The 15,356-nt window shown below is 37.4% G+C and overlaps 1 protein-coding gene across 1 annotated transcript in view; it reads right to left on the minus strand.

The window, feature by feature from the left end:
* Window positions 1-15,356, minus strand: part of ADGRV1 (adhesion G protein-coupled receptor V1) — a 237,134-nt gene that overhangs the window by 146,369 nt on the left and 75,409 nt on the right. Inside the window, exons 46-59 of the mRNA XM_079331426.1 lie at window positions 14,033-14,157; window positions 13,021-13,187; window positions 12,794-12,937; window positions 11,825-11,932; window positions 11,077-11,329; window positions 10,283-10,402; window positions 9,880-10,102; window positions 9,201-9,405; window positions 8,120-8,266; window positions 5,632-5,887; window positions 2,836-3,044; window positions 2,098-2,271; window positions 1,538-1,720; window positions 614-793 (exon numbers count right to left, since the gene is read on the minus strand). Of these exons, the coding sequence (XP_079187552.1) occupies window positions 614-793; window positions 1,538-1,720; window positions 2,098-2,271; window positions 2,836-3,044; window positions 5,632-5,887; window positions 8,120-8,266; window positions 9,201-9,405; window positions 9,880-10,102; window positions 10,283-10,402; window positions 11,077-11,329; window positions 11,825-11,932; window positions 12,794-12,937; window positions 13,021-13,187; window positions 14,033-14,157 (2,494 nt within the window). The remainder of the gene's footprint in view (window positions 1-613; window positions 794-1,537; window positions 1,721-2,097; window positions 2,272-2,835; window positions 3,045-5,631; window positions 5,888-8,119; window positions 8,267-9,200; window positions 9,406-9,879; window positions 10,103-10,282; window positions 10,403-11,076; window positions 11,330-11,824; window positions 11,933-12,793; window positions 12,938-13,020; window positions 13,188-14,032; window positions 14,158-15,356) is intronic.

A 15,356-nucleotide genomic window follows, 5' to 3' on the forward strand; every position in this document is an offset into this window, starting at 1 on the left:
GGAAAGGCTGTATTGAAAAACTCAAAATCTGCACTGATAATGTCAAAAGACATGAATGCATGTTTGAGAGAAACAACAGGAAATATTATCAATGATAATTTTGAACAACAGGAGGGAAAATGAGCAGGAAGGTAACAGGTGTAAGGAGTGTGTTGAATTCTGCTAGCAAGGATTCATTACTCAAGTGATTTCTGTATGGTCTATGATTCAAAACAATTATAGACAATGTCACCAGCTGGCTCAGCACCAGCAAAATGGAGAGCAGGAGTACTGCAAGAGCAAAGATGAGATATGCTTTGTAATTTCTTTCCAAATTTTACTTTCAGTAATGCAGATTACTATACAGACTATCAAAAATCCTACCTAGGATCTCCCAAATTGTTAGTATAGTATATTAAATTGATTCAGTCATGCAGAAATCTATATTTAGATTTTTAAATGCAGCAGCATTTTCATTGTTACTGCACAGATACATGAAGACAGGGACTAGTATAATTTCAATTAAATCATGTCTTCCACTGCAATGAAGGCTTATAAAAATCAGCTCTACGCTAGTGAAACAAACCCAGTCTCCAAGTTTAGCAGAAAGAAGTGCTACCTAAATCAAACTCACATTATTTTCTTCAAATCCAAATACCCCAAGTGGAGAATCATTTGGTGGAATAGTGACAATAACCATGGTGTCGTTCCCAAGCCTTGCACCGCCTGTTACCCTCACCAGGACAATTTTGAATATCTCAAGGAATTCAACTTCATTGTCATCTATGATTGTAATTTCTATTTCTCCTGTAGCCTGTAGAAATGTTGAAAAGGAAAAAAAAAAAAAAACCAGCAAAGCTTCATTTATAATATTCTGTGAATTGTTTGAAAAAAATGAAAATAGGCAAATTATATTTAGTAATAGAGAAACAGACATTATTCTCTTGTTCGCTTTTTTTCTTATGGTTGTATATTTATAGTAAGATGATATAATTTTAGTAGTGATTTTTAAGTCCATCAATGTAAATATTATTTGTTAAAACCAGCACACTGCTCTGCTTTGGTACTCAGTAGAAAGTGAATGTTGACAATATTGTCAATATTCAGTCAAAATTCTGCACTCTGTGCATACCCTTCCCTTTGCCAGAGACCACTTATGTACACTTAAAATGAAAATCCCTTGTGTACAATAAGTACTCTCAGGTGCAACAAGAAATTTAAAATTATGTGTAGAATACAGCTAAGAAAACACATAGGCTCATTCTCAGAATTTATAGCGAAGATGGATTCTGCTATAAATTTTCAGTGTAACAGGTTTATTATTAGAAGTTTTGTCCTCACTTGCCCAAGTATCAAAGAAAGACACACAAGCCTATTTGGTCAATGTTTATGAATATTCTCACTTTCCATGTTAAAAAACTGAAGCTGGGAGCATCATTCATATATATAAGGACATAAATAATATGTTTTTAGTGAAAATTCTGCTAGAGGAAAACACGAAAAGAATCTTAAGCTGGTAACCCAAAGTCAGGTAAACCTTCACCAAGTGAATGAATACCTGCCCATCTGCAAATGTAAGGTTTCCAAATGATGGTGTGAAGTCTTCAAAGCTGGCAGTGGAATCAATGGCTTCCCAGTACAGAGTTAATGACCCAAACCGCCCAGCCTGCCGAACAACTGGGAGTTTCAGTACATTCTGTGGTGGTGGCACCTCGTAAGCAGAAACAGCTCCAGTGATATCCTGTACATTCAAACAGAAACTGCAGTGTCTCAACAAACTTTTTTTTTTTTTTTCAAATCGACTTGCAGTTAAAAATAAATTACATAGCTACTTGTAAAATGGTCTGGCCTTAGCATTGACCTTGAGCAAAAAATCTGGATTAAATGACCTCCTGAGATCCCTTTTTATGACATTGATTTCAGCACTTCCAAATCCATAATACATTTTGTGTATTTGTGATGAACCTCTTAAGAAAGAATTGTTTGTCTGGTATTTAGCCATTTTGTCCAGAACAATTCAGCATGATAAAGTCTATCAGACCTTTCAGAAGTCATCTGAGGAATCAGACTGTCTTACTCAAAAGCCACTTCACATGTTTTTCATTCAGACTTACTTACCTTTGTAACATTAAAATTAAATATTCCTCTAGCATCATCATTCTCTTCAATTGTTATTTCAGCTATTTCTAATCCAAGCCTCTTCACACTTGGCTGACTTCCGGAGGAAGAAGTGATCAGATGCACATCAGTAATATTGATTATAAATACTTCATGTAATTCTGGAATATTGTCCTGAAAAAAAAAATGTTTTAAATGTTTTTTGGTTTTTTTTAATGGTACATTGCAAGTTTATAATACAGTTGACCATTGTAGATTTACTGTTCAAAACTTCTCAGCATTTGGGACCATATAATCGATCCCTTGCTTCATACCACATGAAATATAAAAAAGGCTACGTTTGTTGAGATTTTAAAACTGAAGCTGACAAGTCAGATTTCAGATCTGCAAGAACAGTGGAAAGCAGTGCTGGCTGTCATCTAATACTGCTAACTAGAAGAAAGTCAGCTAGATCTCAGAAACCAATCCATGACTTGAAAATCAGTATCTCCATTCTAAATATATTAAAAGAATATACATAATCTTTTTTCATTTTTCATTATTATAAGTAAATTTTGCAACTACAACTAAACATTCCCAATGATGAGTATGCAAGTTGTTTTTTTTTTTTTCAAGAGGTAGCTGCAAGAGTCCCAGTACAGCCATTTCTAGAATGTTAAGTCATCCTGTTAGTATAAAATCGGTGCCATTGCCATTTCCTTAGAAGATATTAACATATAAAGAAGTTAGGCTACTCACAGGCAAAATAGTGACTATGACTGAAGTTGTTGTTGCATTCTCTGCCATAATGACTGTTTTCTTTTCCAGTATATAATCCTCATTTTCTGTTGCTTGGTTAGAGGGGGGGAGTTCAAAGTTTGGTGCACTGCTCAACTGAATTGCAAGATCTCCAACAAATCCTTGTTCTCGAACAATTTGTAGAGTAACAGTAGTTGAATTCTCCTGCCCTATAGTAAAGAGAGGGAAAAAATGCAATATTTGATTGTTTTACAATCATAGAATATACTGAGTTGGAAGGAGCCCATCAGGATCATCAGAGCCCAGCATCTGGCCCTGCACAGGATACTCCAAGAATCACACCGTGGACCTGAGAGAATTGTTCAAACATTGGTTGAACTCTGTCAGGCTTGGTGATGTGATCAATTCTCTGAGGACACTGTTCTAGTGCTCAGCCACACTCTGGGTAAAAAACCTTTTACTGATATCTGACCTAAATCTGCCTGAACTTAGCTTCATTCAATTTACTCAAGTCCTATCCCTGGGAACCAGAGAGTGCAACAATCAGTGTCTCCCCCTTCTCTTCCCTTCATGAGGAAGTTGCTCTTCTCTCAGTCTCTTCCTACCTAGGCTGAACAGACCAAGTGACCTCAGCTGCTCCTTCCCCTCAAGGCCTTTACCATCCTCATGACCCTCCTCTGCATGCTGTCTTAATAGCTTAATGTCTTCCTTATATTCAGTGCCCAAAGCTGCCCCAGCCCTGCAGGTGAGGCTGCCCCAGAGCAGAGCAGAGGGGGACAATCCCCTCCCCTGCCCAGCTGCTGATGCTGTCCCTGATGCCCCCAGGCCAGGCTTGTCCCTCCTGGCTGCCAGGGCACTGCTGGCTCATGTTCAGCTTGCCATGGACCAGGACCCCCAGCTCCCTTTGCATGGTGCTGCTTTCCAGCACCTCATTCCCAGACTGTGCATCCACCAGGGCTGCCCCATCCCAGGGGCAGAATCTGGCACTTTCCCTTGCTAACCTTCATAAGCTTGGTGATTGCCCAGCTTTAATTTTTCATGATCTCTCTAATTTGTTGATGTCTTTCTTCAGGGCCTCTCTGCCCTCAAGGGAGTCAACAGCTCCTCCCAATTTAATGTCATCAGCAAACTTAGTATTCCTAAGAGTCCTGCATCCAAGTTATTCATGAAGATGTTGAAGAGAACTGAGACTAGGAGGAGCCTTATGGAAGCCCCATTTTAACCTTGGCCTGCTTGATTTCCAGCTCACCTAACCACTAGAGCTGCATGCTAGAGTCCACTTCAATTCTACTCAGTGACACAAGAGTCTTTGGATAATTCCAGGGCTTAAGCAGATGAGCACACACAACTGGTGTGAAAACACAAAACAGTACCTACGTCTGGAGGTATTGTGCATTTAAACACTGGATCTAGAAGAAGAAGAAGATATGGAATAACTACAGTTTTAAATGTGTGCTACACAAATTATTACTTCAACACTTCTACTTTTATTCAGTTATCTTCCAAAACTTCCATCTCAATAATTTGCCTGGCCTATCATGCCTAGGCCATCACTATTGATTCTAATACAGAAAGTAGTATTGAGGGCAGTCATTCTGGCTGCAAACATCACATTTCCTTAACTCAAATATCAAATAAATTTAATAGATTTTATCGGTCAGGCTTAGCACCCTTTTGGGAAAGCAGATTTGTAATCTTATCCAGTCAGTAAATGATGAAGCACATAATCTGGCTAAAAGTGTTGCATTTATGATTGGAGAAATAGAAAGAGGTAAAATGTAAACAAATTTTTACTTCAAGACATTTTCTGGAACCACATATTATTTCACAGATAGTATTTCTGTATATAATTCATTAAAAATAAAACAATTAAAGATTGGGGAAAAAAACTGTGCAACCAGTGGAAGCTCAAAACCTTCCTTGAATCCTAATTTCAAAGTATAAATACTTATAATGTGCAAAAAAATCAATTGACTCCCTTTACGTTATTTCCAGGTGCTAAACAAGGGAAAACACTAATTCACCTGAAAATAGAACAAAATTATAGAATGTTTTGCCTATGATAATATAATCTTATGGAAAAAGTATTTTTGAATATCTAATTTGTTAATATGGACAGAATATTAAATTGTTAGAAAATTCTGATTGGGTTGGTAAAATATGAATAGCCCAGGTGGCAGCAGGAGTAGCCTCAAAAAATGCCAACTAGCCTCCCTGAGCCAGGAGAGAGGGAAGAAATCTGAACATCATGGCAATTCTCCTCTGGTCAACCACCTGGGAGACCCTTTTCAACTTGGGCCTGGAAGAAAAGACAAATCAAACATGCAACTTTTCCTGAAGTGGAATTCACTCTTGTTCTGCTTCCTTCCTTCCCTTAGCCATGAGAGCAAAAAGCTACCCTTTTTGAGCCACTTCAAGAGAAAAGCTTTTCTATAAAAATAATTTTAAACAATACAGCAGTCCCATTAAATGGGCAACTGCTTTTTTCATAAACAGAAGTATTTTATGCACTAGTGATTTGCAACTCAACTCTCTAACAAGAATGTTTGGAGAACATTGATGTATGCAATGTGAAATACAGCATAGTTACATATTTCAAAGGATATTTATGCTACACTTCAATAAAAAAGCACAGAGAGATACACAGAGTATATATACATACATACATGTATGTATGCATTTAAATATGTAACCAGTTTTATAATGCTAACACTACTAACCAGTGTTATAATGCTTCAATAATGCTGACTTTGAAAAAACATACATTCTTTCCTAAGACTCAAGAAACAGACTTACCTTCTGGCTCTGTGATTTTAACAAAGAGAGACTCCATATGCCACTCAATCACACCATGTGGAGAGTCACTGGGTAAAATGCTAAGCACAGCTCTTGCCCTTTCAGGATGAATGACAGCTCCTTTTGTGGCATCTTGAACATCCACAGTGGTGATACGGGTGAGTGTGATTTCCACTGCCTCTGAAAGTTCTGCAACACTGTCTGCAAGAATTGTCAGGGTGATTGTGGACAGGGCCTGACCTTCTGAAAATGTAATCTGGAGTTTTAAAGGGAAGGCAGGAAAAAAAATTCTTGTCAGTGTTGTTAAACATAGAGTTTTATTCTGTAAAGTCTATCAGTTATAAAATGCATATACATACACACATACATATCTTATAGAATCATAGAATATGAGGTTGGAAGGGACCACAAGGATTATCAGGTCCAATCTTTCTTAGCAGTACCACAGTCTAAATAAGATGGCCCAGCATCCTGTCCATCTTAAAAGTATCAGTTTTGGGGAGTCCACAACTTTCCTAGGAGGGTTATTCCAATGGATGATTGCCCTCACGGTGAAAATTTTTCCTCTTAATGTGCAATGAGAATCTCCCCAGAAGTAACTTGCATCTATTATTACCCCTTGTCTTTTTAACGTGACACCTTGTAAAAATTAAATCTCCTCATTGTAGCCACCTTTTAAATACTGAAACATGGTCTGACCATAAGGTCTCCCTATTAGCTTCTTCTTTCAAGGTTGAACAGTTCTCTTAGCCTTTCCTCATACAACAGGTTTCCCAGCCCTCTGATTACATTTCTGGCCACATCAGGACCCCCACCAGCCTACTCATATCTATTTTCCATAACAGGGATCAAAAGTGAACACAGAATTCCAGTTGTAGCCCAAAAAGTGCTCAGTTGAGTGGGCTAATGACTGCTATAAAGCAGTCAGCACTCTGCTGCAAGTGGCCTTGTTGATGCAACTCAGAAAAATCCTGTTGGATTGCCTCACTGTTTGATATTGAGCTTATCGACCAGCAGGAGTCCCAAGTCTCCTTCCCCACAGTTAATCCCTTGTCAGGAGAGATTCCAGTGGGTGCTGCACTCCTGGAATACATTTTCCATAGTGCAACATTTGTTCCTGATGAATCTTCCAGCCTACCCTGGTCTTCCTGCTGGGTGGCTCATCTCACTTAGTTTGGTATCATTGTCAATCTTCATCAAAGTACTGATCTCATCACCCACATCACTAATGAAGATATTAAACACTGTTGGGCCCAATATTGATCCCTGAGGGACCACACTTGTAATGGGCTGTCAGTTTGAAAAGGAGCCACCACTCCCTGGGGGCAGCAATAACACATTAGTTTATTTAGAAGAAGGCTATGGCAAGTTGTATCAAAAACCTTGGAGAAATCCAGGTAAACAATGGCTTTTTCTCTTCTTATTACACAGCCTTTATCTCAAGATTTTTCACCTTATTTTCTCCTCATTCTGCTGAGATAGAGTAAGAGAGAACTAATTGGGGGGTTTTAGACAGCTAAGGTCAAAACACCACATATATCCATATCAAAAGAAGGATAAACATATAATATCTATTAAAATCATTGCTATATTAAGAAATGGCTACTCAACTTTATTTTCTTCTTCTTCAGATAAAATGATTGATATTTGCATTGTCTATCTATACTCTTATTTTTAAATTCAAAGGGATCGCCACATGATTCCTTTCTCAATAAGGAAGATGTCTATAAACACTTAGGCTAACATAATGTGTAGGACAAACAGAAATTTCCACTTATATTGTACCTTCCTGACTCTTCTTGCCTGCAAAGCTATGCAGTGTACTCATGTATTTCAGCTGGAATGTTCAAGGAACATTCAAACAATTTCAGTATGATTGTTTTGGCATCCTTGATTTCCAGTCCATTTATTTTTTTCTTAAATTTTTTTTTGTTGAAGGCTTTGTGCCTGCTACAGACAGCCACAAGGTGGAGGACTTTAATTTACATAAACTGGTTCCTGCCTGTCCTAAGGCATGTAAAGAGCTCTGTCCACAGGAAAAACTGGATTTTAACCTGGCTGGGAATCTAAAAGTCTCAGAAACATAGAAAACTGTGACTTGCCATATTCTGCTGGGCCACTTAAGCTCATTGAGATGGTCAGGACAAAAAGCAAGCACTCCCAGATTCCCACCTATGCAAATGGTTTGACATAGTAGCTGAATCTCACAGCAGGAAGAAAGGAATATGGGAATAGGATACTGCAGATACACATTTCCAGTGCCTGGACAGTATTCCAATATCAGGTTCTAGAAGTGTTAGAGTGATATCACTGTATTATGTGCCAGCCAGAAGCACAAACCACTAGAATCACCAGGACCAGGAAGCAGGAATTAACAGAAAAGTGGGGCAATCTAACATTTACTGTCCTTCTCACTCAGTATATCTTTATCTCTTATCTGAGACAATACAGTCAGTGCTTCCCCATTAACAGTGATATCATAAATTACCATTCCTGAAGTTGGAAATACATCACTTATGCTCCCATTAGCAATCCACTCCACTGTAACTCGTCCATATGTTCCTATTAAACGTTCAACATTCAGGGTGATCAAGCTGTCCTGTTCCATTTCTTCAATTTGCTTAAACAAAGAACTCTGGAAAATATACAGCAGCAAAACAAAAGCATTATTTTCCTAGAAAGAAAAGTTTCTTTAGGGAAAAGGCATCAATACACATAGAGCATCAATAAATTAATCTACTCTTAAGCAGCTAAATGCAAGTCTATTGATTAAATTTATATATCTTAATACTCAAAAGACCCAAATTTCACAAACAAAAGAATTTGAAATGCCAGACCTCTTCATCCAAAGGCAAAAATTCAGTGGTTTTTTGTTATTTTTTTTAGTAGAGTGTTTTATGCCCAAATCATATGAAGCAGGTGACAAACATGTAGACTTTCAAGACAGATATATTTTTACTGCTGTTACTTTACTATTTTTCACTCTCCTCAAACAAGTCTCAATGCACTGTATCATTTCAGTGATAACTCCTCTGAGTTTTTTATCTTCATTATTCATTTAGTACATATATCTCTTTACATAACTTCTACAATATTTGATGATTTAAGAATCAACAACTCCAAATAATACCTTCAGTCTTACATTTTCTGCAAAGGCTTTTTATTTTCAGGAAGATGGGCTCATCCTGTGGCATTATTATTTCAGAAGAAAAGAATCTTTACTTAAATCCCTTGATTAACCAAATAGTAGAGACTATGTTGATATCATACATGCCATCTGAAAATGAATTTTTTGGGTTGCTGCAAAATGAAACTGATAAAATAATTGTTTATTCTAAATATAAGGGGATTATAAAAACCCCACAATAAGGGAAGACTGGAACTGAGTTTCTATTGCCTGTCATCTATATAGCCAAGTAACAATGCTAAATGAAGTCAAAGCCCTTCTGCCTCAGGCTGTGGCAAGACTTTAGAAAAACAATGCCATCACATGCAATTTTAGTATGTTTGTGTTCTGTGATTCAGAAATTATATATACATATTTTAATGATTTACCTTAGAAGTTTTACCTGAGCAAATGCAATGACTCCATAGGCATTGTCATTGGGAGGAATAATTATGTTAACAAAACTGTGAACACCAATCTCTGCACCTCCTTTAGGGTTTTTCAGCAACACTTTAAAATGTTCTTCCTCCTCTGGGATGATGTCATCCAGGATATTGACTGCTATCACAGCTTCCATGTCCCCAGGCTCAAATATCAATTCACCTGAACTAGCATACAAATAAACACATCAAGTAATTATAAACTGAGAATATGATTAATGAACTTCCAAAGTACCAATGAAAATTTAAAGAGCATTTTTGATGCTGAAATTGTGGTTTATATTCCAAGTAAGACAATGAGGTTTAAAGGTTGTGGGATTAGTGTTGGGTTTCTTTTTTTTTCTTAAGGTCAATAGAAGACATAGTAACATACAGTAATTTCTTATTAATGTAACATATTTTAATTTATCCTGAACAAAAGCTTCACTATCAACTTTAATTGCAAGTCCATTTGCCACATATTTTAAAGCAAATTGTGAGAAGTTTGACTTCAGGTTATTCTAAGACTACCTATGAAAAATTCTTTGTAGTGTTAATAAACACACTTCACATAGATGTCTATAATGGTCTCCACTGTAACAAAAATACTATCACAGAAAAAGGAATTAAAGAGCTGGGAGAAAAACAAAACAAAAACCCTACCTAGGTATAAAATCTGACTGGTTGGAGATAGTTGTCAGTTCATAAATCTGGGAGCTTGACTCTACAGAAAGGGCAATCAAGCTCTTGCTGGAGTTGAGAGACCTTGCAGTAGTGGAAGTGATATGATCTGCATATGGGGCTTCCAGCATCAGAGAGAACTGGTTCCCTTCTGAGTTCCAGGAGTACAGTGCTGTTGTGTCCTTACCAGAAAGGAGGATGTGAACTTCATTGAGCAAGGAAAAGAAAAAGAGAAATATTCAATGATATATTTAAAAGTTTTTGTCGTACCAGAAATGCCCTTTGCAACACAATTGTCAAAGTATCTCTTAGAATCTGATAAATAATATGAAAATTGAATGCATTTTTTTTTTCTTCAATTTCAGCATTACAAATGAAATCTTACCTAAACCTGAAGGAGGCATGAAAACATGGATGTTTCTTACAGCAGAGACTGGAAGAGACTGAAAGTGTCTGAAGGTAGACTGCCCCGTCTCCCAGACAAAAATTTCAGAATCTCCAGTTTCTACAAAGGAGAAAAATGACAAAACCTAAATTATATTGGTGCCTGTTAATTAAATTACACACTGTGGCCATTCAAAGGCAGAGATTGACACAGCTTTAATTACAAAGTGATACCAGTGATTGTATCTTCCTTTTTATTTGCATAACTCTGTAGCACGATATTTCATTATATGATTTATTCCACATCATTTAAGGGCTTTTCTGCACACATTCACATAAAAGAACACTAAAAATTCTAGAAGACAACAGTCAAGTGCAAAGAAACCCATGGACTGCACTATACACTTTGAAATAGTTATAGGGATGCAGACATAAAGCAATGTCTAAAGTAAATTGTAATAAAAATGTATTTTGCTGAACAACAATCTTTGCATATAAGAAGGTACAGAAAAGTTAAGGAAGGCTGCAATTAGCAGCTAGATAAATAGAGTTATTATTTCCTATTGCTCTTGGGAAATTACTTCATTAGTTTCATAAATATTTGAGAACAAACACAATGTTTTCATTTTCTGAAGGACAAAACACAGATTACTTTGATAAGATGCTTTTCAGCAAATTGTCGCCCTCCAGTAATATTTTAATCTCCATCTAAACCCCTTTTATTTTAAATGCCTTTGCTATCAAACAACCCAGCACATACTTAGCAAACACAGTGGTTCGTTTTCTGCTAAATACCTTTTGCAACAATTAAAAATACATCAGATCCAGAAGTCCAGGCCTCCATTTGTGTTATTTCTTTTGCTGGTAACTGATGCAGATTCCTAAACTCATTATCCAGCCATTGGTACAAGAGCACATTCTGGCTAGTATTTGACAAAGAAACTATTAAGTGCATAATGCCTCCTCGGGGAAACAAGGCAATGTTCAGAGCTCTGTAAAGTGGAAGCTGATGATGCAGCACAAATATATCTTTATTCCACTGAAAAATCTGTAAAAATAGAAAATATATTTTATTACATATTTATAACAAGCACTAGGGAAAAAGAAATTGTTTTGATGAAAAATTGGAAAGACATAATTAACTGAATTTCTCATTTCTCTGGTGGATCCTACATTATGGTGGAAGCACTCTCACAAGCAACTGTAAATTACTACCTCACTGCAAACACCTGTGCCTCTTCTTCAGATGAACAGGTTTATGGTCAGAAGCTATTTGTATTCCTAAAGCTCTTTAATATAGTAGGTTTCAAAACAGAAATGACAGCAGCAATATAATCAAATCAAGTCTAAATTACATGTTAATGTAAGGAGTGTTGTTACATTTGAACAAGTCTAGAAGTTTATGTCTTATAAATCTGTAATACAAATGTAACTAATTATTCAGGATATATACTTATTTTTTTTCTACGTTTCCTTCATATTTCAAACTGAAAACTAACTAAATTACCTACATCAAAGCCACAGAAGAGAAGTGTATTCTAACCTGGATGGAACTGAAACTGCTGTTATCACTCACAAAAACCAAATAGTTTTCTTCATCCATAGCAAAATGTTTGACAAGTGTGGTATCCAAAATAGAGAGAGTCTGTATCTACAAGGAAGATATGGCAAAAATGGTATTTGGAAGTCAGTTCAAGTCTATATATATTCACACATATTTTTTAAAAATTGTAAAATTACATACAAAATATATATAAAATAATATACAAAAATTATCCTAGATGTAATTTTATGATTTTAAAAATATATGTGAGGTCTTTTTACAGAATTAATATGTTCTATGATGTCATTGCTCCACAATTTCTTTCTTCACTTCCAAGATCATTTTATCTCACCCTCAAAATATGACTATAAAAATCATTAGACAACAAGTTGTAATAACTGTCACAGTTTAGGAATGGTATTTTTCAGTTTAGTGTTCCCACTGAAACACTCCAAACAATGTTGCTTCTTCTTTTCCCCCCTGTAGAGGGAGGGAGAGGAGAATTGGAAGCACAAAAGGTGAAGATCATGGGTTGACATAAGGACAATTCCCTGCAAATAGCAACGTCATGAGAAAATAAACATTAAAAACAACAATATTAGTAGCAGATGGTACAAGAGAGGCAAAGATTCACCTGTGAAAATTCTCTCTATGCACAAGCCCTCAATATATGAATTGTGCTCACATTATCCCAAGCCCTGGGAAGGCCCTTTCCTTTCCCCTGTCCACAGAAAATGACATGAGGTGGCACAGAATAACCTCTGGATTCCAGCCATGCCCCTTCCTGGCTACTGCAAAACAAACCCTGTTCTGGCCTAAACCAGGACAATAACCTACATCATGCAGAGTGTTCAGTTGCCAAACTAGCTCAGAACAGAGTGCTTTTTCCCAAAACATGGCTGGACAGAAGGGCCTCACAAGATCCTTTCTAACCCCCTTACTAAATGATTTTAAGTAACAGAGATTTACCTTCACTAGTTTACGTCCAGACATGAATGCATACACACTGCTGTTGGAAGCTCCCTGACTGCTTCCTCCATGAGTAATCACAAGGTAGGGAGAGGCATGGATTTGGAAAGACATACAGCTTTTAGGATTCCACATACTGAAATTCTGAGAGAGGAACAAAAAAGTAGAACTGAAACATCAAGGTTTCAACTAAGCAGCCTGGTTGGTGTCTGCAAGAAGGCATTTACCTCAATGGCAACAAAAACTCCTTTCCACTGGTAGAGAGTAGAAAATACAGCTGGAGGTGAGCGCAGCAGCACACCATACAGAGTTTCTTCTGATGGAAAGAAACACCAGCTAGCTGCTGCCTCTTCCACAAAGCTTTGCAAGACAGAAAGAACACTGATACTACCCCCTGCAATACAGAATAAGAAAGAAAGTATTTATGTTTAAGGTTTTTTACCACATTAATTACATTTTCATTCTTTATCTGCCAAAACAAAATCTAGTATGGGAAATCACAGAATATTCTGAGTTGAAAGGGACCCACACAGATTATCAAGTTCAGCTCTTAAAAGTGAATGGCTCACACAAAACCCACAATCTTGACATTCTTAGCACCATGTTCTAAATGCCTAAGCTATATTTTCTAGAATATAAGTGCATGTAAATGCATGGAAATGGTATAGCCTTGAGGTTTTACTGAGAGTTATACAATAAATTAATTTCTCACACATTACTATTACATATGGGAAATGCATAGCCAATTTGAGTGTGAATCAGAGGACTCAGTTTGGAACTGAGAAAGTTTGGAAGTGAGGAAATTAATAGATAGGAAGAAATAAAAAAGTGACAAAGAAATTAAACATGCATTTATCCTCATTCTCTCTGTCATCACAAGAAGCAGTCATGGCACTAAGATTCTTAAATTGCCTAGTCATTCAACACTTTGTAGTGTCTTTTCTATTATGTTAGAAAAATCCAGAATTACAGGTAGTAAAAAAAAAGATTTTATAAATCAAAGGTCTTTTGAAAATACATAAACAGGAAGAGTAATACAGATTGTTGAAACTCTGGCAGCAGTGGCTGATACAAGCTGACTCTTAAGCAGCCAAGTTCTTTTATCTAATGAATTTTGGTATCACAGTAATATTATAAGCGAATTTTCACTGCAAATTTTTATCTCCCATATGTTTGGTTACTCTGTAGTTATCTCCACTCTGAAAATAGCAAGGGATGCTCTCAACAAAGTGAACGTACTGATGCCAAACGCAGTATCTGACAATGTCTCCCATTCAACACTCACAGACACGTTGAGCCCATTACTCCGTGAAACTTTCAGATAAACTGTAGTGTTCGCTTCTTCCACTGTGAAGGTATTTGTCCTAAATTTGAGAATTGTGAAAATGAATTTTAACAAGTATTATTTTTACAGTATAAGAATAGGATTCTTATCGGACACCTTCAGCACAGAATATGCAATAAAAAGAAAATACTAGATTTGCTCAGTAAGGGACTAATACTAATTAAGGTTGCACAATGTTTCTCCACACAAGACCTTGACAAAATAATGGGAAATTCAACAAATCTTAAAACAGCCTGAAATTTAACACACCAACTGTATGGGCAAAGCTGAATGATTTCTGAAAACATCACTCCATATCATAGACTCATATGATCTGCTTTAAGTTGAAAAGAACCTTAAAGATCCTTTTGTTCCAGCCCTCCTGCCATAAGCAGGGACATCCCCCAACTCGACTAGGTTGCTCAAATCTTCATCAAACCTGGCCCTGAACACCTCCAGGGATGTGGCATCCACAGCTTCCCTGGGCAGCCTGTGCCAGTGCCTCACTACTCTCGCAGTGAAGAATTTCTTCCTGATATCTAATCTGATTCTATTTTCTTTCAGTTTTAAGCCATTCCCTCTTGTCACTACATGCCCCTGTCAGAAGTCCCTCTCCAGCTTTCAGACAGGCTTCCTTTAGGTACTGGAAGGTTACAGTTGAGTCAGGTCAAAGCTGCCTCTCCTGGCTGAACAATCCCAATTCTCTCAGCATTTCCTCCCAGCAGAGGTGCTCCATCCCTCTGATAAATTGAGTGGCCTCCTCTGGTCCTGCTGCAACAGCTCCATGTCTTCCTGCAGGGGCTCCAGGGCTGGAGGCAGCTCTGCAGGTGAGGTCTCAGCACAGTGAGAGGAGGGGCAGAAATCCCTCCCTCACCTTCTGCCCAAGCTGCTTTTGGCTGCAGCCCAGGACACATTTGGCTCTCTGGGCTGGGGGTGCCCATGGCTGGCTCATGTCCAGCCCCTCAGCAGCACCCCCATGTCCTTTGGGGCAGGGCAGCTCCCAGTCTGTTCATCCCCAGCCTGTACTGGGGGTGCAGCACTCTGCACTTGGTCTTGTTCCATCTCATGAGATTCCCAAGGGCCCACTTCTTGACCATGTCCTAATAAGATGGCTTATTTTGTTCCAAAAACCAGCCCTGAGTGAGGGTGTATCTTACACAAGCTTAAATAAATAGGTAAATTAGAAAATTTCTGATTGGTGGGAAACTGGTCTATGGAATTCTGTGAAATTCTTATTAT

Source organism: Erithacus rubecula (assembly GCF_903797595.1).
Source record: "Erithacus rubecula genome assembly, contig: SUPER_Z_unloc_3, whole genome shotgun sequence".
Classification (NCBI taxonomy): Eukaryota; Metazoa; Chordata; class Aves; order Passeriformes; family Muscicapidae; genus Erithacus; species Erithacus rubecula.